Here is a 27,336-nt window from a genome sequence, read left to right as displayed (position 1 = left end):
AGAGTCTGGCTGTCTGCCAGCCCCACTTCTCACTTTGGAAAAAATCAAAAAAATAAATAAATAAATAAAAATATCAAGCAGGGATTATTAAAATAAAGACCTAAAGTGTATTCTTAATTATTGCTATTTCCCTTAATCACAAATTTGAAAGTTCAATGTGTCAATAATAAAGTAAGCACTAAAAGGGTTAAATCATTCCCACATTATACTTCTATTTCACACAGAAACATATTTCATGATGTATCGATTTTTATACATGTATCAAAATACATTTTAAGGCCCTGGCCCTCTTGGCTCAGAGGTAGAGCATGCATGTCAGCTGGCATGTGGATGTCCCGTGTTCGATTCTCAGTCAGGGCACATAAGAGAAGAAACCATCTGCATCTCTATTCCTCCTCCACCAACCCTCCCTCTCTCTCTTCCCCTCCCGTAGCCATGGCTCAATTGGTTCAAGCACATTGGCAAAGGGTGCTAAGGATGGATTCAAGGATCTTCTGCCTCAGGCTCTAAAAATAGCTCGATTGCAAGCATGGCCCAAGATGGGCAGAGTATCAGCCCCAGAGAGGAGTTGACAAGTAGATCCAGTCAGGGTGCATGCAAGAGTCTATCTCCCTTCCTCTCACTTGGAAAAGAAAGAAAAAAAATACATTTTAAGGTCAATATTGAAATTAAATGAAACAATTAATATTTAATACTTAACTATAATACAGGATTATAATGCTTACACTGTGTGCTTATGTATATATTTAAATACACAATTCATAGATATAAAAAAGCTAAATAATTTTTTTCTCTAAAGAGGCTAATGTTATTTTTCCATCTGTATTACATAAATACTACTAATTCCATTTTCCAGAATCTGTCATTAAAATTTTAAGTTAGCTTGACCAAGTGGTGGTATAGTGGATAGAGTGTCAGACTGGGATGCGGAGGACCCAGGTTTGAAACCCAGAGGTCACCGGCTTAAGCACGGGCTCACCTGGCTTGAATGGAGGCTCACCAGCATGAGCGTGGGATCACAGACATGACCCCATGGTCACTGGCTTGAGCCCAAGGTCGCTGACTTGAGCAAGGGGTTACTCGCTCTGCTGTAGTCCCCGGTCAAAGCACATATGAGAAAGCAATCAATGAACAACTAAGGAGCTGCAACAAAGAACTGATGCTTCTCATCTCTCTCCCTTCCTGTCTGTCTGGCCTTATCTATCCTTCTCGCTGACTCTCTCTGTCTCTGTCAAAAAATAAAAATAAATAAGGTATTAACATATCTTATTTTTCCCCAAAGATTAACATCATTTAGCCTGACCAGATGGTGGCACAGTGGATAGAGGGTCGGACTGGAACACGGAGGACCCAGGTTCAAAACTCTAAGGTCACTGGCTTGAGCACGGGCTCATCTGGCTTGAGCAAGGCTCACTAGCTTAAGCCTGAGGTCGCTGCTTCAGCAAGGGGTCACTCACTTTGCTATAGCCCTCAGTCAAGGCACATATGAGAAAGCAATCAGTGAACAACTAAAATGCCGCAACAAAGAATTGATGTTTCTCATCTCTCTCCCTTCCTGTCTGTCTGTCCCTATCTGTACCTCTCTCTGTCTGTCTCAAAAAAAAAAAATCATTTAGCATCAAAACAGACAACTAAAAGCATATATATTTACTTTCTACCTTTAATATTTAATAATCTAACCAGTAGCACAAACATTTCCTTTCAAAAAGCATATATCATATAATACATTTATACCGTTCATACATATATATACACCCACACATATACACATATACATACATACACGTACATACCCATGGTTAACTTTAAATTCTGCTAACACTACATCAAAGCAATCTAATTATGAAAATAAAGTGTATCCAATGTTGTATTTCAGATTCATTATGTGTATTAGATAGTCTTTCATAAAAGTAAATGTTATTAGGCATTTGTTGGCAAATAAAGTAAGTTATAGAAAATAATATTCATAAAAACAATATTATACAAATGTTTATCAGGCATCCAAACAAGTAGGAAGATCAACTAGAATGTTTTCTTTTTTTATATATTCCATGTTTTAATGTTATGAAAAAGGAACAGATAAGCAAGGATATTAAAGAATTTACTCAACCCCCCCAAATTATGCCTATATGTTATAGCATCATGACAGCCCCATCTCTTAAATCTTTTTTTTATTCATTTTAAAGAGAAGAGAAAGAGAGAAAGAGAGAAAGAAAAAGAGAGACAGAGAAGGGAGGAGGAGCAGGAAGCATCAACTCCCATATGTGCCTTGACCAGACAAGTGCAGGGTTTTGAACCAGCGACCTCAGCGTTCCAGGTCGACGCTTTATCCACTGTGCCACCACATTGCATCTTTTACATAAAAATTATCATAATTATTTGACAATAACTAAGCATGCCAAAATTCTTATATATACTCTGAACTATTAGATTGTTATGCTCAAAATTGTTTTGGGATTAACTGAACATATTTTGCCATATTTATACTTTTGGAAGATATACAACATTATAAAGAAACATTTTAGCCTGACCAGGCAGTGGCGCAGTGGATAGAGCATTGGACTGGGACACAGAGGACCCAGGTTCGAGACCCCGAGGTCGCCAGCTTGAGTGCGGGCTCATCTGGCTTGAGCAAAAAGCTCACCAGCTTGGACCCAAGGTCGCTGGCTCGAGCGAGGGGTTACTCGGTCTGCTGAAGGCCTGTGGTCAAGGCACATGTGAGAAAGCAATCAATGAAGGTGTCACAATGAAAAACTGATTGATGCTTCTCATCTCTTTCCATTCCTGTCTGTCTGTCCCTATCTATCCCTCTCTCTGACTCTCTGTCTCTGTAAAAAAAAAAAAAAGAAAGAAAGAAACATTTTAAAAGAGAATACTTTTGGCCCTGGCCGGTTGGCTCAGCGGTAGAGCGTCGGCCTAGCGTGCGGAGGACCCGGGTTCGATTCCCGGCCAGGGCACACAGGAGAAGCGCCCATTTGCTTCTCCACCCCTCCGCCGCGCTTTCCTCTCTGTCTCTCTATTCCCCTCCTGCAGCCGAGGCTCCATCGGAGCAGAGATGGCCCGGGCGCTGGGGATGGCTCTGTGGCCTATGCCTCAGACGCTAGAGTGGCTCTGGTCGCAACATGGCGACGCCCAGGATGGGCAGAGCATCGCCCCCTGGTGGGCAGAGCCTCGCCCCATGGTGGGCATGCTGGGTGGATCCCGGTTGGGTGCATGCGGGAGTCTGTCTGACTGTCTCTCCCTGTTTCCAGCTTCAGAAAAAATGCAAAAAACAAATTTAAAAAAAAAAAGAGAATACTTTTAAGCTAGAACATAGATGATTCATCATTCTGAATGAAAAATACTTTATTATATTTCTTGAGGTCCCAGGAGGCAACCTCAAGATAGCAATCCGCTACTTACCACTAAGAGACTGCTGCCATGCTAAAGCAGAACAAAGTAAGGCTAAGCTTTTCCCGCTTCCTGTAGGGCTTTCCAACAAACAATGTTGCTTAGTGTTTAATCCTCTGACAATCTATGGACAAAAAAAAATTTATAAAAGTCAATAAACAGTTTATTTCATTAGGGTCTCTATCAGAAGTACAAATACAACAAGGGGAAGTAGTGTTGCACTTCAGAGAACAAAGCAACAGCCGAGGGGAGAACTAGTGTTTAGTTAAATCTAGACCGTATTTGTTTATACCTCTCCCTAAAATTACATTGAATTTAAAATCATATCACACACAAAAGAGATAAAAAAAGCAAGCTGTGCCTTAATTATGTAAGCATCATCATTTCTAAAACTAGAATACACTAACATAGTTGCTGAAAACATAATAGAGGATACTACTATATTTATCTCCAAAACTTTTCCACACTAATACAAGGAAACAGGTATAATAAAGTTCCTAACAGCGCTATTTATAATTGAAAAAGACTGTAAACAACCTAAATCTCTATTAGAAGGACAATGGACCAAAACATTCTGGCACAGTCATATACTGTAATACTATAAAGCAATTAAAAAGAATTAATTAATAGGGCTACATCTTAAAAATGTTAAGTTCCCCTCCAAAAAATCAAGTTCTACAGAAAGATAGGTGTCATACCATTGTGTAAAATTCAAAATTATGTAAAAAATACTTGATATTGTTTATGGATGCATACAAATGTCATAAACATATTAAAACATTACTAAGAAATTCAGGATACTAGTAATCCTGTTACTTGTAAACAAAGTAAAAAGTAAATATGACAAAATATTAAGATATAACAAAGCTGGAAAGTTGGTTCAATCAAGTTTGTATATTAATTTTCAATATGATTTAAATAGCTCAAAAAGACTATGGTGAGTATGGTGACAAAATATTCTATGTGAAAGATAGTCAAGACTTTGTAGAAAGCAGTAATTCTATTAAGTAGAAGTTCCAAATGAGCTGAGAACATTGTCCAGAAAGTTCTCCTTTGCCTCCTGACTAATCATGGACATAAACAGTTTAGCAGTGATCAGTGTTATTTTTTCAAAGGTTAGATGTTTTTCAATAAACCCAGCAAATATTTTCAATCCATTTATCATCTGAGAAATAAATGTAGTCACAGACTCAATGTCCGTTATGAATTATAGGCATTTGTATCTTAGTAAAGATTTGAAGTAACTGCTGAAAAATACTTACAGAATTCATCATGGCAAGCTGTGATGGATAAGCTTTACAAGGAAAGTGAATCTTCACCCCACCAATTATATATTCAGACCATGTTGAAGACATACTTTCGTGTTTACTTCAGATTGCTAACTGCAACACAAATGAAAGTCAATATTGAGCCCTGGCTGAATGGCTCGCTTGGCTGGAGCATTGTCCTGCAATGCAGAGGTAGTTAGTTTGGTCCTTGGCCGGGGCACATACATAAACAGACTGATGCTTCTGTCTCCCCTTTACCCCCTCCTCTCTCTGGATTCAATTAAAAAAATAAATAAATAAACATTCAAAGAAAACCAGATGCCCAAAACTAGGACAGAAATCTAGAAATAAAAACTGGAATATATAAACAAAACAAATGGAGGTAAAAGCATTTCCTGGTCTCATATATCACAGTGGTTGAGCGCATGCATGCCTTGGACTCTGACAAATCTGGATGTGTAACCCCACTCTGCCAAAGTGGTGGACCAGGAGTTAGGACGCAGAGGTTCTAGATCAGGTTGTGCCAACTCAGATATGTGATCTTGATCATGTCTCTTCACTTCTCTAGCCTAAGATCCTTACCTGTAACAATCCTTCATTTAAAAATTGTAAGGGATAAACTTCTCAGCATATACATAGCAGGTGCTCAATAATTCTTACTTTAAAGGTCCGTCTGGTAATATGGAAAGAAGTGGGCTTTGGAGTAAGGCAACCTAAGTTAGAATCACTTCACCTCCCAGAGCCTGTTTCTCCCTCTGTGAAATAGATAGAATTTTTATGCAAATTAGCCAAGCACTGATTTAAGAATAGGTAATGTGCAGAATGTGTCTGAACGGGGGTCTGGCAGAGAGGAAGTGATCTACTTTAACCTCTGCCTCTTCTAAACCACTCTTTCTTAACCTGGGATCCACAGACGTCATTCAGAGACTGATCTCTTGATAGTGCAGGTGAAAGTTTCTCTGCAAAACTGCATTTTTATGAAAAGAAAGTTCATAGATTTCTTATTCCCAGAAACACGTCCTAAGGGAATAACTGAAAATAGAGAGGGAAATGGTACACATTGTTATGAACTGAGGGATTATTTGCAACAGTGAAAAAAAAAAAAAAAGGTAAATTCAATCCAGGGGTGGAGGGATGGTTAAAAACAGCAATTCCCTAGATTATGAAACCAGTAATAACCTTAACCACAGCTAAAAGTGTTCCAGACGAAGAATCACTGTTCTAACCTATCTGTTTTTAATACCTTCTGATTCTCTCTCTGAAGCTCGGAGAATGGGATCTGGTGGAATCTAAATCCTTTTTCTGAATCAACACTCAACGCTGGCCTAACGACTCAGATATTACCTAGAAATCAACCCGTCCCCCTGGCCCAGCTGTGGCAACAAACCTCTCAGAAAAGAGTAGCTTCACCCAAATATTGAATCAAGGAAGGAAAAGAAAAACAGCTGCAGCCGCCGTCGCCCCAGGCCGCTGAGTGAATTGCGGGGCCCCGGGCAAATAGCAGGCCTTTGCTCCAAGAAGGTGAGGACAAGCTCCCTCCTCCTCGGGTTTTCTTCCTCGTACTTCTCCCCTCCCTCGGCCAGGAGAGATCCCCGAAGGGCCGATAACCTGTCGACAAGCTGAGCCCACCAGGAGGCCGGGCGAAGAACTCTCTGTCAGGCTTCGCGCCCTCCTCGCGGCGGACAGACTTACCTGGTCTGAGGAAAACCGAAGCAACGCTCACCCGGCTCCAATTCACGGGAGAAAACCGATATCCGCGAGCAAACAAAGCAGAGCCCCGCTACCGAAGAAAGGTCACAAGACTCCCTCACTCACTAGCTGGACTGCTACTGCCCTGCCCGGTCGCAGACTCGCGGCCGCTTTATTTCCTCTCTCCGGTTCTCAACAGTCCCGGACGAATTCCCGCCTCCCACTCCCGCGACTCGCAGCAACCAATCGACGGACGAACTCAGAGAACCAATCGCACGCCAAGACCAGAAATCAACCAACCCCGGCGCGATGTTAGGGCACGAGACTTCTGCACCCAATGGAAACCCCGCGACGAAAAGAGACCCATGGTAACTGGCAACTTCAGAAGATGAACGGAAAGAGTGGACAACTCCGCGTCAATCCCCGGAATTTAAAGGAAAAGAGACCACTCCGTTAGACTTTTTGAAACCGGTGATTTAACCCCTTTATCAGACTTTTGGAAATTCAAGGTCTTCTTCTTAAGGTCTTTAGGTAAAGGTAGAGGCAACGCCTTTCTTCTCTAAGCGTTCTTCAGTGCCGCCGGATTCAAATTTCCGAACTTTTCGATGCCCAGGGTATCGAAAGAATGAGGCGGGAACTGCTGGACTACTGAACCAAACTAGGAGAAAAGGTTCCTTGACAACGGGTTACAGTGTCTCAATAATCAAGGCTTTCCCAAGTACCAAATTCAACCAGAGAAACGCTCTCGAGGTCTCTCCAACACCAGATTACGTTCTTTCACCTTCATTAAGGCTTATTATCCCTCCTAAAAATCAGTTTATTCTTCTTTGCCAGTAAGTACATTTCAGTTTCCTCAGAGGTAGACGGTTAATCATGACCTTGCCAAAAAATTTTTTAATTCTGTAAAGCCAAAACTTGGCTTATATAGTAGATTACCAAAAAAAGGAAAACCTGAGGCAGTTTCTCATATTCAAGAAACTACTTTGGGGAGAGGTTTGCTGCAGGAGAGAGCAGCGGCAGGCCAGTCGGTTTGTCTGTCTCACTCGTAGTTTTACTACATCTTCCCCAAATGACAAAACTTTACTAAAAATAAATTCTACTCTTTAATTTAGTAATTCAGGCTCAGAAATTTATCCTGAAGAAGTAATCTTTAAGAGAAAAAGTAACAATACCTCAATTGAAATATTGTAATATGGAGGAAAAAAATCATAAACTTCCCAGCCTAGTAATAGGAAGATGGTTGTATCAATTCAATCATTATGAAGCCAATAAAATAATTATAAAAACTAAACAGCCTGCAAACAAATTCTATCAAATATTGATAAAAAAAAATTTTTAAAGGCAGACTCCACACTGGGGTGTTACAAATTCTGTTATGTGAAAATATAAGCAAAGGTAAAGAGAAGGTACAAAACTAATTTACTGTTAAAACAGTGGAATAAAGGATAATTTATAATGATAAGTCCCTAAAATTACCTTCATTTTTAGAGAGGAGAGAGAGATAGAAGGGGGGAGGAGCTGGAAGCATCAACTCCCATATGTGTCTTGACCAGGTAAGCCCAGGGTTTCAAACCGGCAACCTCAGCATTTCCAGGTTGACGCTTTATCCACTGCGCCACCATAGGTCAGGCCCTAAAATTACCTTCAAATTGTTATTCTATTTTTACAAATTTTTTACATGTCAAATCTTTTAAATAACTGCTCCAAGGTAACTACTCTAATTTCTCTCTCTTAATCTTTTTTTTTTTTTTTTAAAGAGAATTTTTTTTTTCTTTATTCATTTTTAGAGAGGAGAGAGAGAAACGGGGGGAGGAGCTGGAAGCATCAACTCCCATATGTGCCTTGACCAGGCAAGCCCAGGGTTTCGAACCGGCGACCTCAGCATTTCCAGGTTGACGCTTTATCCACTGCGCCACCACAGATCAGGCTAATTTCTCTCTCTTAAATGTATAAGGCTCTCAATTGACTCTGACGTTGTGTTGCCATTTGATGTTTGTGACAGAACATAAAGAGATCCACCTGGGCTCTAGAGCCAGTCAGTCCTGGATTCCAGTTCCTTGGAATGAAACAAAATACTACAAGTTCATTTCATAAAGAATATGAATGTTTATAAACCAATATTCAAAATAGCTGCACACATCTGTTTTTCACTTGAATAAAAAAATCATATTGTTGACAAACTTTATAACCTTAACTTAAAATACATTAATATTAACATTTACTAATATATTTACACATTTTTTTACATCATCCATCAACAAATCTGATGAGAAACAGCATATGTTATTATTTTAACACAGCAGGTTTTGACCAGTTTGAAAATTGATCCAGGAATGTGCACTTACTTAGAAAATATATTTCAACATATATCAACCTTTTCTGGATTCCTAGAGGTTCCCTACTCATACAAAATATCCCTAAGTCTCAGTTTAAAAACAAAACAGGTGTATTTATTCTTTAAAGACTACAAAACTGCCTTATTTAAAAATATGAAAATTCTTACGGTATTTTTTAAATGCTTTTATTTTTCACAAAAATTACTTAACTGAACATAAGCATCTACCATCTATGATACTGTACACTTCATGATTTGAAATTTCTCATATAATACCCTTATGAGGTAGGACCAATAGTGATCCCATTTTACAAAGGAGGAACATGAGATGTGAGTATCTGCTAGCAAAACAAGGCTTTTCACCGCCCTAGATGGGTAGGGCATTGCCCCCTAGTGGGCTTGCCGGGTGGATTCCAGTTGGGGCACACACAAGAGTCTGTCTGCCTCCCCTCCTTTCACTAAAAACAAACACCACGCTTTCTTACTAGCCTGCGTAATTTCTTTTACAAGTGAAGAGGTCTGTTTTAAGTGGGGGCAGAAGGAAGTGTGTCTGCCATTCAGATATATCTCAGAAAGCAAAAGGAAGTAAGTACCTTCTACAAAGGATATTTAATTAAGGGGAAAAATGAGTATTATGGATTACCTGAATGCATCTACCTAATAATCAATGGAAGTTACTAATAGAGGACTGCAAAATTCTTCAGCAACATGGTATTTTCATTTTTTTTCTGAGGTCCAAACACTGTATATGTTTTCTTACTCAAAGACTTTCTAAAAATTATGTGAATTATAATCCTGATGACAAACTCTTTAATCTAGTGGGTTTTATTACTCTGAAACTTAAATAAGTACCAATGTATTTCTGACCACTAAATAAATTAGTAAAGCATTATAAAAATAAAATTTAAAAATCTAAATGAGACCCTCCTTTCAGATTCTTCTCTGCATGATGTTTCTGTACATATTTTTAAACCAGTATCTATCTTAAAAGCCCAAATTATTCAAGTATCTCTTCAAACATATGGCTTTACATGTTAGTAAAAATTGAAGCAAATATGTAAAAATATTAAAATACTCATTTTTAATTTTATGGAAACCATTTACAAAAAGCTATCTGCCTTTTTGAAAGCCATCTCAATGTTTCTTGAGAACTGCATTCCACCTTGCATTAATTACTATTACTTCCATTTCAAATTTCAGAGATTTCTATTTGGGTATTTTAATTCCTTAATTTTTCCTGAATTCTTCCTTTTTCTCCCTCTCATCATTGCATCTTTGTCACACTCTGTTACTCACAGTTAAAATAAATACTTGGGCTACCCACAAACTCATTTTTATAAGAAATTAAAGGCATGGCAGTTCTTCTTTACTTCAAAAGCTAAAAATAAGGACAAATTCATTTTCCAGTAATGAGTTTCTTAAATGTGCCCCAAATACAAAAAAAAAAAGTTTGGCTGCTACAATATAAACATACCATCAAAGTAGATCCAAAGAACTGCCAACCAAATACAAGCAAGTATAATTCTCGAGAATTCTAAATTGTATTCACATTGAACTGAATCATTTTAGTAATTCCAAGACATTATTGTTACCATTCTGTTTGGAGTCGCTATAAGATACAGATTCATAACAGCCATACATAGCAAACAGCTTCATTCTTTTAAGCTCTTTTTAAATTCCACTAACACTCATGTTTATTATTTCAATGATTGTGTTTTCAATACAATGACAGAGCTGTACATCAGGATCCATGCTTCCATTGTCCCTGGATCCATTTTTGTAAGATAGATCTTTACAGAGTCCAGACCATCTGCTTGGTTTCTCCTTTATATGTTGAAGACCTAAAACCAGAAGGAAAAAATAAATTAAGAAATCTAAAAAGGATTTTCTTTGGGATACTAAATAAGTCTGAAAATAAGTTACTACTTACGTGTAATGATTGGATCAATATCTCTTGTCTGAGTGGCAACATCAGAGGCACAGACTTGCCCTATTTGGATCAGCAAAGACATAATATCTTCATACAGTGGAGGAAATGCTCGACAAAAAGAAACCAAACTTGGCAGAGTTGGCATAAAAAAAGCATATCGCTTAGCCTGTGTTAAAACTGTTGGAAAGAATGAAACAGAATTGTTGTCTTTACAACTATCAATTCAATATACATGGCCTATACGATATACTGAGTACCATGTTCTGTGCTGAGGATACTTAATTCTCTAAGACACGGCCAGCCCCTGTTTCTAGGGAGCTCACAGTCCAGTAGTCAGCTGTCATCCAACATACAAATTCTTAAGCCTAGGCACTGATATGTGCATCACATGCATTGTTTCACTTAATTCTCACAATCTTATGAAGAGAGTACTATAATATCTAATTTTACATGAGAAAACTCTTAAGTAAAACATAGAGCTTAATAAACTTGTTCAAGGCAACACAGCCAATTAGTGGTGGAGTTGGGATTGAACTTGGGCAGTTTAAGCTCTTAACCACTACAAATATATAATTATAACATTAAGGCGAATACAACTGAAAGAAAAATGAGCAGGTATTACAGAAGAAAAAATATGAAATTAACTAAGCTATTACTTTTAAAAAATTGAATTATAATTCCTATCTTTTAACTTATTGTCATACCATTTTACTCAACAAATTGGAAGGTGGTTAGAATGTTAGGTTATGTTTTAGAACAGAGGTCGGGAACCTATGGCTCACGAGCCAGATGTGGCTCTTTTGATGGCTGCATCTGGCTCGCAGACAAATATTTAATAAAAAAATAATAATGTTAAAAATATAAAACACTCTCATGTATTACAATCCATTCATTTCCTACCGCTCATGTTCATGGTTGCGGATGGCTGGAGCCAATCACAGCTGTCCTCCGGGACAACACCAAATTTTTATTAAATAATGCATAACGTACATGGGTTGTATGGCTCTCACGAAATTACATTTTAAAATATGTGGCGTTCATGGCTCTCTCAGCCAAAAAGGTTCCTGATCCCTGTTTTGGAACTTAAATGAACAAGTACTATATCTTATTTACACAAATGATTATATTTTTCTGTAATACTAAAAATTTGTAATGATTATAATTTATTTTCTATGGACATAATTACATTCAGAAAGTAGGCTTGATTTCCATTTATAAAACATGGGAAGCTTGTTATTTATTATAAACCTATTTATCGTCATTCACAAAATGAAAGATACAACTTGCCTACCTTTTCATCTCTACTGTAAAAATCACGTATAATAGAAAAATTTTCAGTAGATGGCATAAATTCACTAAATTCAGAAAAACAATTGTACTTCTTTATGTTAGTTCTGTCACTGATGTTGGGTGGATACACACCTGTCAGCAAAGTTCCCATGACATTGACGGCTAAGCGGGCCACACTGAGTGACTTTGGTAATGCATACTGGATACACAAATGAGAAAGCAACTGGATAGCAAATATCTGCAAGACAAAATCCAAATATTACATGGTTCTGAATAGTATCTTTAAGTATTAAAAATTACCAAATGTTTTATAGAAGTAGTAAGACTAGAGAGAGATCAAAATTTTCCTAAAGCTCTGCGGGCTCATTACCTGTTTTTCAAGTTCTGGCTGTGCAATAAGCTCAGGTATGAAATCCAGACAGATGTGCATAGACGGAATACCCGCAACCGTCAGCGGCAAAAGTTCACATGGATAACCCTATCTCAACAAGAAAGGAAGGGAAAGATATTCATAAAATAAGTGTCAGTGAAATACGGATAAAAATATAAAGGAAAATTTCAGTTCCCTTATGTAAAAGTTGCTCAGAGGACCCCTGCCCTACACCTACCCTGGCCTTTCACGGTTCTGATGCACTAGAATAGAGATAAATTAAGCACTTAAGAGCCTGAAATAAAATCTAAAAACTCTGATTTTTCTCTATAATGCAGAGGAGCATGATTATTTGTATGATCTCCAGTTTCTAAACGATCCCTGATAATTTAGTATTAAATCGCACCCTGCTGCAAAAATAAAGTTCAACCACAAAACATCATTCTTTGAAAACAGACCTGAAAGTGAACAAGCTTAGCAATGTTGGGATCTGCAATGTACATTTGGTGCAACAAACAACAGATAAGGCACTGGACTTCTCGAAGGTTACAAAGCAAATTGTCTTCTCCTTCCTCCATTCCCTGATTTGGAGTGCTGGTAGTAATAACACTCTGAGTATTCCTTAGCAAGCTGTCTGGATGGATACCCTTTTCTTTCTCCTCTTCAGTCGGTAAGCAGATCTCCAAGAGAATCTGGACAGCTGCACTATCCTACAAGCAAATAAAACAGTGAATTTAAGTTTCTGAGAAGTTTGTTTGAAAATAAATCTGATTTCGTTTTCCCATGAACAGAAGTAAAAATAACAGAGGTCCTTCTAAGGAAAAAAGTGAGCAATCCATAGGGCAGTGGGTCTCACCTTTTTTAGGATTATGAACCCTTTTAAGAATCTGAAGAAAACTATACACCCTTTACTTATAAAAATTAACATATATAAATAAGCACATTGCATAAATTCAGGATGGTTCATATCCCTGAGGCAGATCCATGGATCCAGTTTACGAATATCTACTAGAAGATTTTTCTGATTCAATGACATGCACAACATGCCCTCAGCAAAAACTACTTCTACCAAAATCTCCTTTCCTTCTTCATAAATTCCTGCTTCTCCCATGACCCTACCCTATATTCCCCTCTTTTTCTCACCTAGCTAATAATTCCACTAAAAATGGTGGTTAATGGCCCTGGCCAGTGGCTCAGTGGATAGAGCGTCAGCCCAGCATTTGGATGTCGTGGGTTCAATTCCCAGTCAGGATACACAGGAGAAGCAACCATTTGGTTTGTTACTTCTTTTGCAAAAATCTGCTTTTCTTCCACTCCCTCTCCTCCTCCTTTCCTTCTACTTCTCCTGCAACCAGTGGCTGAGTGGTTCAAATGTGGCCCCAGGCACAGAGGATGGCTCAATTGGTCTCAGCGTGTCAGCCTCAGGCCCTAAAAATAGCTTGGCACTCAAGCATCGGCCATAGATGGGGTTGACAGGTGGATCCCAGTTAGGGCACATGCAGGAGTCTGTCTCATCTCACTATCTCCTCTCCTCTCACTCAAAAATAAATTAAATAAATTAAAAAGATGGTAGTTGATAATTAATGCCTAAAAGTCACTTCCCAAAGCTCTTCTCCATTTTAACTTGAAGATGGGCTCTTTAAGGCCCTGGTTTTTGTTTTTGTTTTTTTTTGGGGGGGGGGTTGTGATTGAGACAGAGAGTCAGAGAGAGGGATTGATAGGGACAGACAAGAAAGGAGAGAAATGAGAAGCATCAGTTCTTTGCTTTCGCACTTTAGTTGTCCACTGATTGCTTTCTCATGTGCCTTGACCAGGGGGCTACAGCAGAGCGAGTGACCCCTTGCTCAAGCCAGTGACCGTAGGCTCTAGCCAATGACCTTGGGATCATGTCTATGATGTCACACTCAAGCCAGCAACCCGTGCTCAAGCTGGTGAGCTTTTTTGCTCAAACCAGATGAGCCTATGCTCAAGCTGGCGACCTCGGGGTCTCGAACCTGGGTCCTCCGCATCCCAGCCCGACGCTCTATCCATTGCGCCACCACCTAGTCAGGCAAGGCCCTGGTTTTGTTAGGCAAAATTCTATCTTACCATCCATTCCACCTATACAACTCAATGTTGCTCAGCCTACAACCTAGAGTGCCATTTCATGAAATAGTAGTTTCCTAAGGGGTGATTTACTTGATGTCCCTCCATGTAACGGAGAGCTATAGTCACTCTCATCTAGCAGGAAGGAGAAAAAAAAAAGAATATATGATATGCACCACTGAAAGACATTGCCTGAAGAAAACAACTGCTTCATCAGTTTAAGAACTTAATTAAGGCCCTAGGCCCTGGCTGGTTGGCTCAGTGGTAGAGCATCTACCCGGTGTGTGGAAGTCCCAGGCTCAACTCCCAGCCAGGGCACACAGGAGAAGCACCCATTTGCTTCTCCACCCTTCCCCCTCTCCTTCCTCTCTACCTCTCTCTTCCTTTCCCACAGCCAAGGCTACATTGAAGCAAAGTTGGCCCAGGTGCTGAGGATGGCTCCATGGCCTCTGCCTCAGGCGCTATAATGGTTCTGGCCACAACAGAGCGACACCCCTAATGGGCAGAGCATCACCCCCCTGGTGGGTATGCCAGATGGATCCCAGTCAGGCACATGCGGGAGTCTGACTGCCTCCCCACTTCTAACTTCGAAAAAATACAAAAAAAAAAAAAAAAAAAAGAACTTAATTATAAAGTAAGGTTATGGACCGACCAGGTGGTGGTGCAGTGGATAGAGCATCAGACTGGGACCCAGAGGACCCAGGTTCAAAACCCTGAGGTCGCCCAGCTTGAGAGCGGGCTCACCAGCTTGAGCATGGGGTTGCTGGCTTGAGCCTAGGATCACAGACATGACCCCATGGTCACTGGCTTGAATGCCAAGGTCACGAGTTGAGCCCAAGGTCAATGGCTTGAGCCCAAGGTCACTGGCTTGAGCAAGGGGTCACTCACTCTGCTGTAGTCCCCACCCCAGTCAAGGGACATCTGAGAAAGCAATCAATGAACAACTAAGGTGTTGCAACAAAGAATTGATGCTTTTCATCTCTCTCCTTCTTGTCTGTCTGTCCCTATCTGTCCCTCTCTCTGTCTCTCTTGCTAAAAGAAAAATAAAAGAAAGGAAGGTTAGGCTTACATTATAATCACTAATAAAGTAGCTTAGCTTTACTTTATAATCATCATTCTTGGATTGAGGGATGTTTGGTTTAGGGTTATTATTTTATTTTGTTTATGTTTGTAGACTTTGTGGAGCTAGACTGACTGCTCAGGCTTGAATCATAGCTCTGCCACTTACTAGATGTGTAACACTGAGCAAGCCACTTAACCTCTGGGTCTCATTCTCCTATAAAAACGGAGATGATAATACTCCATACCTTGTAGGCTGTTTGTAAAGATTAAATGAGTTAATATATGTGAAGAACTTAGAATAACACCCAGCACAAAGTAAGCATTATATAAATGGTAGTTTTTATGATTCTCAATGCCTTATTTGAAACTCTGGGGGCCAGATTTATTTTAGAACTCAGAATTATTTTTATTGAAATATTATATAATGCCTCCAGCAGAGACTAGGATAGCACATTATAATCAAAGATATTAAAATTTCTGCAGCAAAGCATATCAATATTCACATTTAGTGGGATAAAGGCCATAAACAGGTTCACATCAATTCAAGTTTTGTCACAAATAAGGTCAATCAGGTTTTTCTGTGAAGTGAATTAACCTCAAAATACTTCAATTTTCATAGTCTTTTGGATATCTGTATTATAGATAAGGGATTATAGACCTATGTTATTACTTTATTTCCTCTTATTGCCAATAAAAAGATTTCAGAAAATATATTTTAATATTTATTTATTTTTTTATTTTTATTTTAGCCAGAGAGAGACAGGCAGGAAAGGAGAGAGATGAGAAGCATCAACTCATAGCTGCAGCACCTTAGCTGTTTATTTGTTTGTTTGTTTTTTATATTTTTCTGAAGCTGGAAACAGGGAGGCAGTCAGACAGACTCCTGCAGGGGCCTGACCAGGATCCACCCGGCATGCCCACCAGGGGGCGATGCTCTGCCCATCCCGGGCATCGCTATGTTGCGACCAGAGCCACTCTAGTGCCTGAGGCAGAGGCCATGGAGCCATCCCCAGTGCCCGGGCCATCTTTTGCTCCAATGTAGCCTTGACCCAGGCCATCTTTTGCTCCAATGTAGCCTTGGCTGCGGGAGGGGAAGAGAGAGACAGAGAGGAAGGAGAAGGGGAGGGGTGGAGAAGTAGATGGGCGCTTCTCCTGTGTGCCCTGGCCGAAAATTGAACCCGGGACTTCCGCACGCCAGGCCAACACTCTACCACTGAGCCAACCGGCCAGGGCCTTTAGCTGTTTATTGATTGCTTTCTCATACGTGCCTTGACCGGGGGGGGGGGGGGGGGGGGGGGGGGCTCCAGCTGAACCAGTGAACCTTGCTCAGGCCAGCAACCTATGGACTCAAGCCAGCAACCACGATCCCACACTCAAACCAGTGAAGCTGCACTCAAGCGCTCAAGCTGATGACCTCAGGATTTCAAACCTGGGTCCTCAGCATCCTAGGCCGATGATCTATCCACTGTGCCACTGCCTAGTCAGGCTAAAAATATATTTTAAATTCAAAAAATATTTCTACTCTGCAGACTCTGAACATTTAATCACATATCTCTTTTATTATTCAAAATAGCTGCTTAAGGCTTCCGTAAAATTCTATATTGTTATAAAACTTTTCTAAATATAAAATTGAACTGCTTCTCACTGTCACAGTATTTACCACTCTTGACATTTTATTATACAAAGGGGTGGGCAAACATAGGTTTACAGTTGTTTGTACAGAAAATAATAGAGCCTGACCTGTGGTGGCGCAGTGGATAAAGTGTTGACCTGGGACACTGAGGTCACCAGTTCGAAACCCTGGGCTTGCTCGGTCAAGGCACATATGGGAGTTAATGGTTCCTGCTCCTCCCCATCTTCCCTCTCTCTCTGTCTCTCTCTACCCGCCCCACCTCTAAAATGAATAAAAATAAATTAAAAAATAATAATAATACAATAATTAGTAAGTAATAATACAAGAATAAATTGGGTTTCATGTACTCACAACTATAAACCCATGTTTGCCCACCCAACTGTGTATATACACACACACACACACACACACTTCTTATTCTGATTGTCTCCACCATTAAATTTTTCCATCATTTGATTTTAAGGAGCAAAAGTCTTATATTTTGTTAATATATAACTCTTATTTAAGTGACTATCAAATTGTATCATGAGGACTATTCCTGATTTTACTAATGGTCCATCTGATATTTAGAAGTAAAGTAACACCATTACAGTATGCTTTTAATAAAAGGAATGCACACTATGTCATCTTTGTACATAGAGAGCATAATAAGCCTTTTATTTAACACTGACTATATTAACAGGGAAGCCCTTGTCCTTTTTTTTTTTTTTTTTTTTTTTTTTTTTTTATTGACAGAGACAGAGAGTCAGAGAGAGGGACAGGCAGGCAGGCAGAAGAGATGAGAAGCATCAATTCTTCATTGCGGCACTTTCATTGTTCATTGATTGCTTTCTCATATGTGCCTTGACCATGGGGCTACAGCAGAGTGAGTGACCCCTTGCTCAAGCCAGCGACCTTGGGTCCAAGCTGGTGAGCTTTGCTCAAACCAAATGAACCCATGCTCAAGCTGGCAACCTCGGGTCTCGAACCTGGATCCTCCACATCCTAGTCCAACACTCAATCCACTGCACCACCACCTGGTCAGGCGCCCTTGTCCTTTTTGACTAAACTTTACATTATTACCTGAGCAGCCAGTAATGCATTTTTCAGTTCTTCTCTAGTAACTTCCGGGCCATCAGTCTGTCCAACTAAACCTAATGTATTATTCTGGGAAGGCCTATCTTGTTCTGCTGTTTCCTTCAGATGAGCACTAAGGTAGGCTTTGGACGCAAGAAGATATCCATTCAACATGTGTAGAGTAATATCCATCAGTGGGGGGCATCTAAATCCAGAAAGAAGAAAAATACGTGAGAAAATATTAATTGACAAATTAGCCGGAACAGAATCAATCAAATGAACTTGAACAGTGCCTAAAAAACCTGAAAAGAGTAAAGTAACACTTTTCCCACTGAAATATTCATTCTCAAAATAAAGTTTAATATGCCTTATTCTCTGTATTTCAAGATTATATAAATAGTATTCATTTCATCCTACCAGCTATAGTCAAATATAATGTAAGCCCTAGAGAAAAAATACTTTTTTTGCAGAAAATGGCACTACCAGTAAATCTCTTAGATGTGATCCTGCAAAACAGCTGTCTTCAAAGAGAAATACTCTATTATGAATAAGATAAAGGAAACTGAAGCAAAATACTATTCTTTCTACTCATAATTATTGCTTCTTTGGAGCAAGGCAGCAAGACAACTCTGTATTCCAAGAGTGCTTTATCCACTTGACCTGGAGAAATTATTTACTGAGCCTTGGTTTCCTCATCTATAAAGTAAATTTATTCATTCCTCAAAGACTATTACAGGTCACATTTAAGTGAAATAAGAGTATAAGAATTAAGTGTAAAAAAGAAACAAGAAAAGATAAAGTGATAAACACTGAAATTTTATAACTATGGCCTTAGAAAAATCTGAAAGACTTATTAATCTACCACAAAAAGAACTAGCATGAGAGCATAAAGAGGCATTACAGCTTTGTTTATAACTGAAACAAAGGAAAAGCTTAAATGTCCATCAATATTGTCAATGGTTTTTGTGAACTGACCAACTTTTCTATAATAAATACGTATGTATTTATAGTGGAAAAAATATGTAAATGACTAAATAAACTATGGCGATATTTCCCAAAATTGAAGATAAGAATTACCTGGGGTACCTATAAAAAAAAAATTCTAAGCTCAAATCCAGACATTCTATATCAGAGTTTCTGGAGGATAGGCCTGATAATCTATGAAACATTATGCAACAGTTAAAGTAAAGAAGGTAGAACTTCGCATACTGATATGAAAAACATGTTGAGAAGAGTAGGTTTAAATAATAATAATAATTCCCAAAAAATACTACTACTACTATTTTTTAAAACTACCCAAAACAGCCTGACTAGGTGGAGATGCAGTGGATAGAGCGTTGGACTGGAATGCGGAGGACCCAGGTTCGAGACCCCGAGGTCACCAGCTTAAGCACAGGCTCAGCTAGTTTGAGCAAAAAGCTCACCAGCTTGGACCCAAGGTCACTGGCTTGAGCAACGGGTTACTCGGTCTGCTGAAGGCCTGAGGTCAAGGCACCTATGAGAAAGCAATCAATGAACAACTAAGGTTTCACAACGAAAAACTGATGATTGATGCTTCTCATATCTCTCTGTTCCTGTCTGTTCCTATCTATCCCTCTCTCTGATTCTCTCTCTGTCTCTGTAAAAAAAATTAAATAAAACTACCCAAAACAAATATTTCTATTTATAATTTGTAAATACATAGAAAGTAAAGTTACATACACACCATTCTGACAACAAAGTTTCCTCTGGAGATGGAACTATGATTGGTCAAAAGAGGACAAAGAGGAATTTTGCTTTAGCAATGGCAGCATAGTAGATATGAGAAACAGTAAGATTTCTCATGGCAGCCTGACCTGTGGTGGCGCAGTGGATAAAGCATCGACCTGGAAATGCTGAGGTTGCCGGTTCAAAACCCTGGGCTTGCCTGGTCAAGGCACATATGGGAGTTGATGCTTCCAGCTCCTCCCCCCTTCTCTCTCTCTGTCTCCTCTCTCTCTCTCTCTCTCTCTCTCTCTCACTCTGTCTCTCCCTCTCCTCTCTAAAATGAACAAATAAAAAAAATAAAATAAAATAAAAAAAAAAAGATTTCTCATGGCAGACCTTTCTATTGTTGTTAAAACTCCTTGTTTATTCACATATTAATTTGTATTATGAAAACTTTTATACATACATAAAAGAGGGAACATTACAATGAACCTGCAAGAACTCATCACCCAGCTTCAACAGTTGTCTACACATAGCCTGTCTGATTTCATCTATTCCTCCATCCACTTTCCACAACCACCAGTGGGTTAGTGCCAAGCAAATCCTAAACATCACATAGTTTTATATGTGTATATATTTTCATACTGTTTGATTTTTTTAAATACATGTAAATGATCACTCAGTTAAAAAAAATTAAATTTTAGGCCCTGGCCAGTTGGCTCAGTAGTAGAGAGTTGGCCCGGCATGTGGATGTCCTGGGTTCAATTCCAAGTCAGGGCACACAGGAGAAGTGACCATCTGCTTCTCTTCCCTTTCCCTTTTCCCTTTTCTCTCTCTATCTCTCTCTTCCCTTTCAGCAGCCAGGGCTCTGTTGGAGCAAGTTGGCCCCAGGCACTGAGAATAGCTCCATGGTCTTGCCTCAGACACTGAAACAGCTCATTTGCTGAGCAACAGAGCAACACCCAGATGGGTAGAGCATCACCTGGTAGGGGGCTTGGCGTGTGGATCCCAGTCAGGGCACATGAGGGAGCCTGTCTCTCTGCCTCCCCGCTTCTCATGTAAGAAAAATTTTAAAAGAATAAAAATATTTTTGTAATTAAATCTTTAAAAATGAACAAAACTAAAAGGCAAAGTTATAGAATAAAGAAAAAACAGCAATATATATGTGTACACAACCACAAAGAGCTAATATTCTTTATAAAGAACTCTTTAAATTGGCCCTGGCCGGTTGGCTCAGCGGTAGAGCGTCAGCCTAGCATGCGGAGGACCCGGGTTCGATTCCCGGCCAGGGCACACAGGAGAAGCGCCCATTTGCTTCTCCACCCCTCCGCTGTGCCTTCCTCTCTGTCTCTCTCTTCCCCTCCCGCAGCCAAGGCTCCATTGGAGCAAAGATGGCCCGGGCACTGGGGATGGCTCTGTGGCCTCTGCCTCAGGCGCTACAGTGGCTCTGGTCGCAACATGGCGACACCCAGGATGGGCAGAGCATCGCCCCCTGGTGGGCAGAGCGTTGCCCAACCGGTTGGGCGCATGCGGGAGTCTGTCTGACTGTCTCTCCCTGTTTCCAGCTTCAGAAAAAGGCAAAAAAAAAAAAAAAAAAAAAGAACTCTTTAAATTGAAAGAGATTAGCAATCTAATAGAAAGGTGAGATAAGTCTGACCAGGAGGTGGCGCAGTGGATAGAGCATCGAACTGGGACATGGAGAACCCAGGTTCGAAACCCCAAGGTCACTGACTTAAGCGTGGGCTCATCCGGCTTGAGCACGGACTCACCGGCTTGAGCATGAGGTTGCTGGCTTGAGCACGGGATCATAGATATAACCCCATGATCACTGTCTTGAGCCCAAAGGTCGCTGGCTTGAAGCCCAAAGTTGCAGGCTTGAGCCCAAGGTCACTGACTTAAAGCAAGGGGTCACTTGGTCTGCTGTAGCCCACCGGTCAAGGCACATATGAGAAAACAATCAAAGAACAACTAAGATGCCACAACAAAGAACTGAGGCTTCTCATCTCTCTCCCTGTCTGTCCCTCTCTCTGACTCTCTGTCTCTGTCAAAAAAAAATTCCAGGCTACAAACACATTACATATAAATGACAGTATAATTTGACAACCTACTGAACTGGAGGCAATTCAGGTGAAAGGCTATCTATCTACTTAAGTGGATTTTTAATACTGTACTGATAAATTGTTTTAGAAGTGGCTCTTTTCTAGCAGTGTTATTTACTATTGTTTTCCTTTTATTAGATACTTAATATCACTTATACTTTATATTCTTCTGCTTCCTATTTCCTAAGAGATTTTGATTGCCAAATCATATTTGGTTGACTTTGCAGATTTGCTCACCTCAAGAATATCATCCCCACATTTGACAGCAGATGAGTCTAATCATAGAGTATGTCTTAGTTAGTCTTTACTCCAGTTTCTTTCCCCTCTAAAATATCTAGTACAAAGCTTCCCTACCTAAGTTACCACCTAAATGACCTTTTGGGCCTAATATTTAAGGCTCGTCACAGTAAGGCTCCCAAACTAACATTCCAATTCTAAAAGTCTGTTTTTCGCAAAAACATACACTTCCACAAGTCCTTTTCATTCTTTTTTTTTTTTTTTATTTACTTATTCATTTTAGAAAGGAGAGAGAGAGGGAAAGAGAGAGAGGAGACAGAGGGAGAAGGGAGGGAGGAGCAGGAACATCATCAACTCCCATATGTGCCTTGACCAGGCAAGCCCAGGGTTTCGAACCGGCGACCTCAGCATTTCCAGGTCGACGCTTTATCCACTACGCCACCACAGGTCAGGCCTTTTCATTCTTATGTCTACTTTTGCTTATACTATCTGTTTGCCCACAATACCTTCCTTGACCCCCTAACCATCATCATTGTAGCATCTGTTCATTCAAATCTTATTTTTATCCTTTAAAATACTACTCAGGGCCCTGGCCAGCTAGCTCAGCAGTAGTGTCGGCCCAGTGTGTGGAAGTCCCGGGTTCAATTCCCTGCCAGGGCACACAGGAGAAGCACCCATCTGCTTTCCACCCCTCTCTCTCTTCCCCTCCTGCAGCCAAGGCTCTATTGGAGCAAAGTTGGCCCAGGTGCTGAGGATGGCTCCATGGCTTCTGCCTCAGGCACTAGAATGGCTCCAGTTTCAACAGAGCAATGGCCTGAATGGGCAGAACATCGCACCCTACTGGGCATGCCAGGTGAATCCTGGTCTGACGTATGCAGGAGTCTGTCTCACTGCCTCCCTGCTTCTCACTTCAGAAAAATTAAATAAATAAATAAGAATATTACTCAGGTCTCACTGCCTTCACATCTTCCCTGAACATTTATCAGTATTCATTTACTATACCATTCATCTACTTATTACCATATTATTTAATTTTTCACTTGTCTTATCTCCCCATGCAGGTGATAATCACTTTAAAAGCAGGGCCCTCACCTGACCAGGCGGTGGCGCAGTGGCTAGAGCATTGGACTGGGATGCCGAGGACCTAGGTTCGAGACCCCGAGGTCACCAGCTTGAGTGCAGACTCATCTGGCTTGAGCAAAAAGCTCAAGCAAGGGGTTACTCAATCTGCTGAAGGCCCGCAGTCAAGGCACATATGAGAAAGCAATCAATGAACAACTAAGGTGTCGCAACAAAAAACTGATGATTGATGCTTCTCATCTCTCTCCGTTCTTGTCTGTCTGTCCCTCTCTGACTCTCTCTCTCTCTGTCCCTGTAAAAAAAAAAAAAAAAAAAAGCAGGGCCCTCAAGATATATCTCTGATAATATTTAGTATAACAACTAGAAATCCAAATATTCTGCTCCTTGAGGTGAAGCCACTTCAAAGCAATTAAGTTCAGCAATTGGCAAGGAATTACAGACAAATGTGGAATCACAACTAAGGATGGCAAAAGATCCCAGTTTTAATGTATGTAACGATTCACAATAAAACAATTTATTTTGTGACAGAGACATAGAGAGAGAGAGAGACAGAGAGAGGGACAGACAGGAAGGGAGAGAGATGAGAAGCATCAATCCTTTGTTGCGGCATCTTAGTTGTTCATTGATTGATTTCTCATATGTGCCTTGTCCAGGAGGCTCCAACAAAGCAAGTGACCCTTTCCTCAATCCAGCAACCTTGGGCTCAAGTCAGTGACCTTGGGATTCAAGTCAGCAACCTTTGGGCTCAAGCCAGTGACCATGGGGTCATGTCTATGATCCCATGCTCAAGTCAGCAACCCCATACTCAAGCTAGCGAGCCCACGCTCAAGCTGGATGCACCTACACTCAAGCTGGTGACCTCAGGGTTTTGAAATCTGGGTTCTCTGCATCCCAGTCCAATACTCTAACCACTGTGCCACTGCCTGATCAGGCAATAACCCAATTTTTAAAAGCTTTTTCAACAATGCTAGCAAAAATGGAATTATTCTTTACTGGTCTTGCTCTGAAAGTTATTATACTTTTTTATTAATTAATTTATTGATTGATTGATTTTAGCAAGAGAGGAAGGGAGAGAGAGACAGTAATGAGCTGTTTCTGTATGTTGCCCTGACCAGGGATCAAGTCAGCAACCTCTGCACTTCGGGATGATGCTCTAACCAACCAAGCTATCCAGCCAGAGCTGAAAGTTATTATAATACTTAATTGAGGGTTGCCAACGCCATGACATTTCTTTAACACTAGGTTTTCTTAATCATATATTAAATATTAAACTGAGTATATAGTTCATGAACATAGATGACAAAAAACAAAAACTTCAAAGGTCATACTGCCAATTATCTGTAATATAAGATATAAGTTTAAACTGAATTTCTTCTATTTATTTGACTCTCCAAAGTATAACTCTAATAAAAATGAAATTGAAATAATACATACCTGTGTACCCTCTGATCACATCTTAGGACAATGAGAGGATCTATCATCAGGTCATTCTGAGTATACTTTTGTTGTCGAACAAACTTTATTGAAGGTTGAAGGGCATTAGCTGTCATTACCCACAACCTGATGAGAGAATAATCACACATTCAAAAACAGGCATATTATAATTGAAACCCGTAGCCATCCAGTCCTTTCTATTTTACAAAGATATATTCAGGGAAAAAGATAGAAAGCTGGTGTGAATAGGCCTGACCTGTGGTGGCGCAGTAGATAAAGCATCGACCTAGAACGCTGAGGTCACCGGTTCGAAACCCTGGGCTTGCCTGGTCAAGGCACATATGGGAGTTGATGCTTCCTGCTCCTCCCCCTTTCCCTCTCTTTCTCTCTCTCTCCATCTACCTCTATCTTTCTCTCTCTCTCCTCTCTCAAATGAATAGTCTTAAAAACTTTTTTAAAAACTGGTGTGAATAAACTTCAAAAAATGAAAAACTACAGAAATCTAACCTATAGTTATGTCTCTAAAACAAATAAAGATAAACCAGTAAACAAGTAGTTTTAAAAATCTTTACTGCTGTAATGGAATAATCATGGCATATAAAACAAAAATCTGAATTAAAACCTCAGTAATACCATATTTGCTATTACTCTATGTAAGTCAGTGAGCTTCTATGAACTGTTTCCTCATCTATGAAACAAATACAATATAATACCTATAATTGAAATAATAGTTATCAAGGTGCTTCCAAACTATATCTGGCCCCACAAATTAAGTCACTGTCCTATATTTATCATCATAAATTTTAATATGAGGTATCACTTTGAGATGAGACTATACATACACATCAACAGACTACAAAAGTTATTAACCTGACATCATATAATATTCTAAAATGGGAAGGAGTAGGCAGACCTTATATACTATTTAACTTCTAAAGTTATGTCCATTTATTAATTTTCTATGTTAATTTTCTTATAATCAATTTTTATTAAATTAATTTACTTACAAATATAAAAATTAATTTACTTTTAATTTTAAATTATTTTTTAATTTAAAAAGTATAAACATTCCCAAACCTACTGAATCAAAATCTCAGGTTAAGTCAGCCCCGTATTTTTTCAGACTCAGTGGCTCCAATATAATCTATGGACCAATAGAGACCCATTTGACTAAAGACAAAATAATTAATCTAGTGCTCTATAAATTTTACTGCATGCTGAAATCACCTACGGAATCATTTCAATTCCCAAAGCTTGACTCCACCCACAGACATTCTGATACAATTGGCATGGGTTACAACTTAGGGATCAAGAGTTTTAAAAGCTCTCTAGGTAATTTGGAGCCACTGCAATGATGACCACAATTAGTCACAAGTGACTATACATGAGGGCTCATTTTTAAAGAACTGGCTCAAGTTAGAAATACCTTAAGATTTCTGTTTCTGAACATAAATTTTATTCTTTTCCTTAAAGTTATAACAATTCTTTAATTAACGAAGGATTTAAATTGTGAAATATTCAACAATTTTTTTAACATTTAGGTTTAGGTTATTATATATAATCACTGCTATACATTTATCTATTCCATAAACAATACATTAAAATTACCTTCTAGGCATCACAGTATTAAGAACCATCCACAGTTTATTAACTCTTTGAAGAATTCGCCGTGGAACCCCTGAATTCAACAGCTGGTTCATATTGGATGTTAATACTTCTGCATATGGTATAAGTTCACTGGCAGAGAGTAGAGTCAAGTGTTCTAGAATCTGCATCACTTGTGTGTGACTTACTGGGACACCTGAAAATGCTAAAAGAAAAACTTAGCAGTCACAATCTAAATTTTACACAGCTTACCAAATAGAAGTAATATTGCTCTTTGAGCCTGACCAAGCGGTGGTGCAGTGGATAGAGCGTCGGACTGGGATGCGGAGGACCCAGGTTCGAGAACCCCGAGGTCGCCAGCTTGAGCGCGGGCTCATCTGGCTTGAGCAAAAAAAAAAAAGCTCACCAGCTTGGACCCAAGGTCACTGGCTCGAGCAAGGGGTTGCTCGGTCTACTGAAGGCCCCCAGTCAAGGCACATATGAGAAAGCAATCAATGAACAACTAAGGTGTCGCAACGAGAAACTGATGATTGATGTTTCTCATCTCTCTCTGTTCCTGTCTGTCTGTCCCTATCTATCCCTCTCTCTGACTCTCTTGGTCCCTTTAAAAAAAAAAAAAAAAAAAAAAAATATATATATATATATATATATATATATATATATATATATATATATATATTGCTCTTTGCTCTGTCAGAGTACAGGCCAAGCAAATCAAGAAAACAATGTTGCTTAAAAAAACTAAAATTCTCCATCCTAGCTCTAGTTTTAGCTATACTTAAAGGCCTTGAGAAAAATTCATGTTAAGTGTAGTTATTTCATAAAGAACCAAAAATACTTCATTTTTAAAATTCACATTAGTGATTCAAAGACAAATGTCATTTCCTTGGTAATTCAGATTGATTTTAAAAAATGACTAAAACATGAAATTATCCCTTAGTGTTGCTTTTGGTAATAGCCTTCATTTGAAGGATTCAAACTTGTTTATTTTTTTATTCTTTTGGTGGTAGGGGGTGGTGATGGTGGTGGTGGTGGGAGTTGCGTTGGTGGTGTGGAGGGGTGGGGTTTTAAAAAGTGGTGGTGAGGG

General features: G+C 39.5%; 2 protein-coding genes across 3 annotated transcripts in view; both read right to left on the bottom strand.

Annotated features, from left to right (window-relative positions):
* BRIP1 (BRCA1 interacting helicase 1) overlaps positions 1-6,517 on the bottom strand; it is a 152,613-nt gene extending 146,096 nt beyond the window's left edge. The window contains exons 1-3 of the mRNA XM_066255327.1: positions 6,351-6,517; positions 4,653-4,772; positions 3,403-3,514 (exon numbers count right to left, since the gene is read on the bottom strand). Of these exons, the coding sequence (XP_066111424.1) occupies positions 3,403-3,514; positions 4,653-4,745 (205 nt within the window). The 5' untranslated portion in view covers positions 4,746-4,772; positions 6,351-6,517. The remainder of the gene's footprint in view (positions 1-3,402; positions 3,515-4,652; positions 4,773-6,350) is intronic.
* A 1,961-nt stretch (positions 6,518-8,478) lies between these two features.
* INTS2 (integrator complex subunit 2) overlaps positions 8,479-27,336 on the bottom strand; it is a 64,288-nt gene continuing 45,430 nt past the window's right edge. The window contains exons 18-25 of one of the 2 annotated variants that reach the window (XM_066262735.1): positions 26,253-26,454; positions 24,645-24,770; positions 18,115-18,313; positions 12,731-12,982; positions 12,273-12,380; positions 12,035-12,140; positions 10,613-10,789; positions 8,479-10,523 (exon numbers count right to left, since the gene is read on the bottom strand). In XM_066262735.1, the coding sequence (XP_066118832.1) occupies positions 10,354-10,523; positions 10,613-10,789; positions 12,035-12,140; positions 12,273-12,380; positions 12,731-12,982; positions 18,115-18,313; positions 24,645-24,770; positions 26,253-26,454 (1,340 nt within the window). In that variant the 3' untranslated portion in view covers positions 8,479-10,353. The remainder of the gene's footprint in view (positions 10,524-10,612; positions 10,790-12,034; positions 12,141-12,272; positions 12,381-12,730; positions 12,983-18,114; positions 18,314-24,644; positions 24,771-26,252; positions 26,455-27,336) is intronic. The other variant, XM_066262736.1, reaches the window with a different exon arrangement.

The sequence above is a fragment of the Saccopteryx bilineata genome, chromosome 2 (genome assembly GCF_036850765.1).
Source record: "Saccopteryx bilineata isolate mSacBil1 chromosome 2, mSacBil1_pri_phased_curated, whole genome shotgun sequence".
In the NCBI taxonomy this organism is placed as follows: domain Eukaryota; kingdom Metazoa; phylum Chordata; class Mammalia; order Chiroptera; family Emballonuridae; genus Saccopteryx; species Saccopteryx bilineata.
The sequence above is the reverse complement of the archived record's forward strand: the minus strand, read 5'-3'. Positions and strand labels throughout refer to the sequence as shown.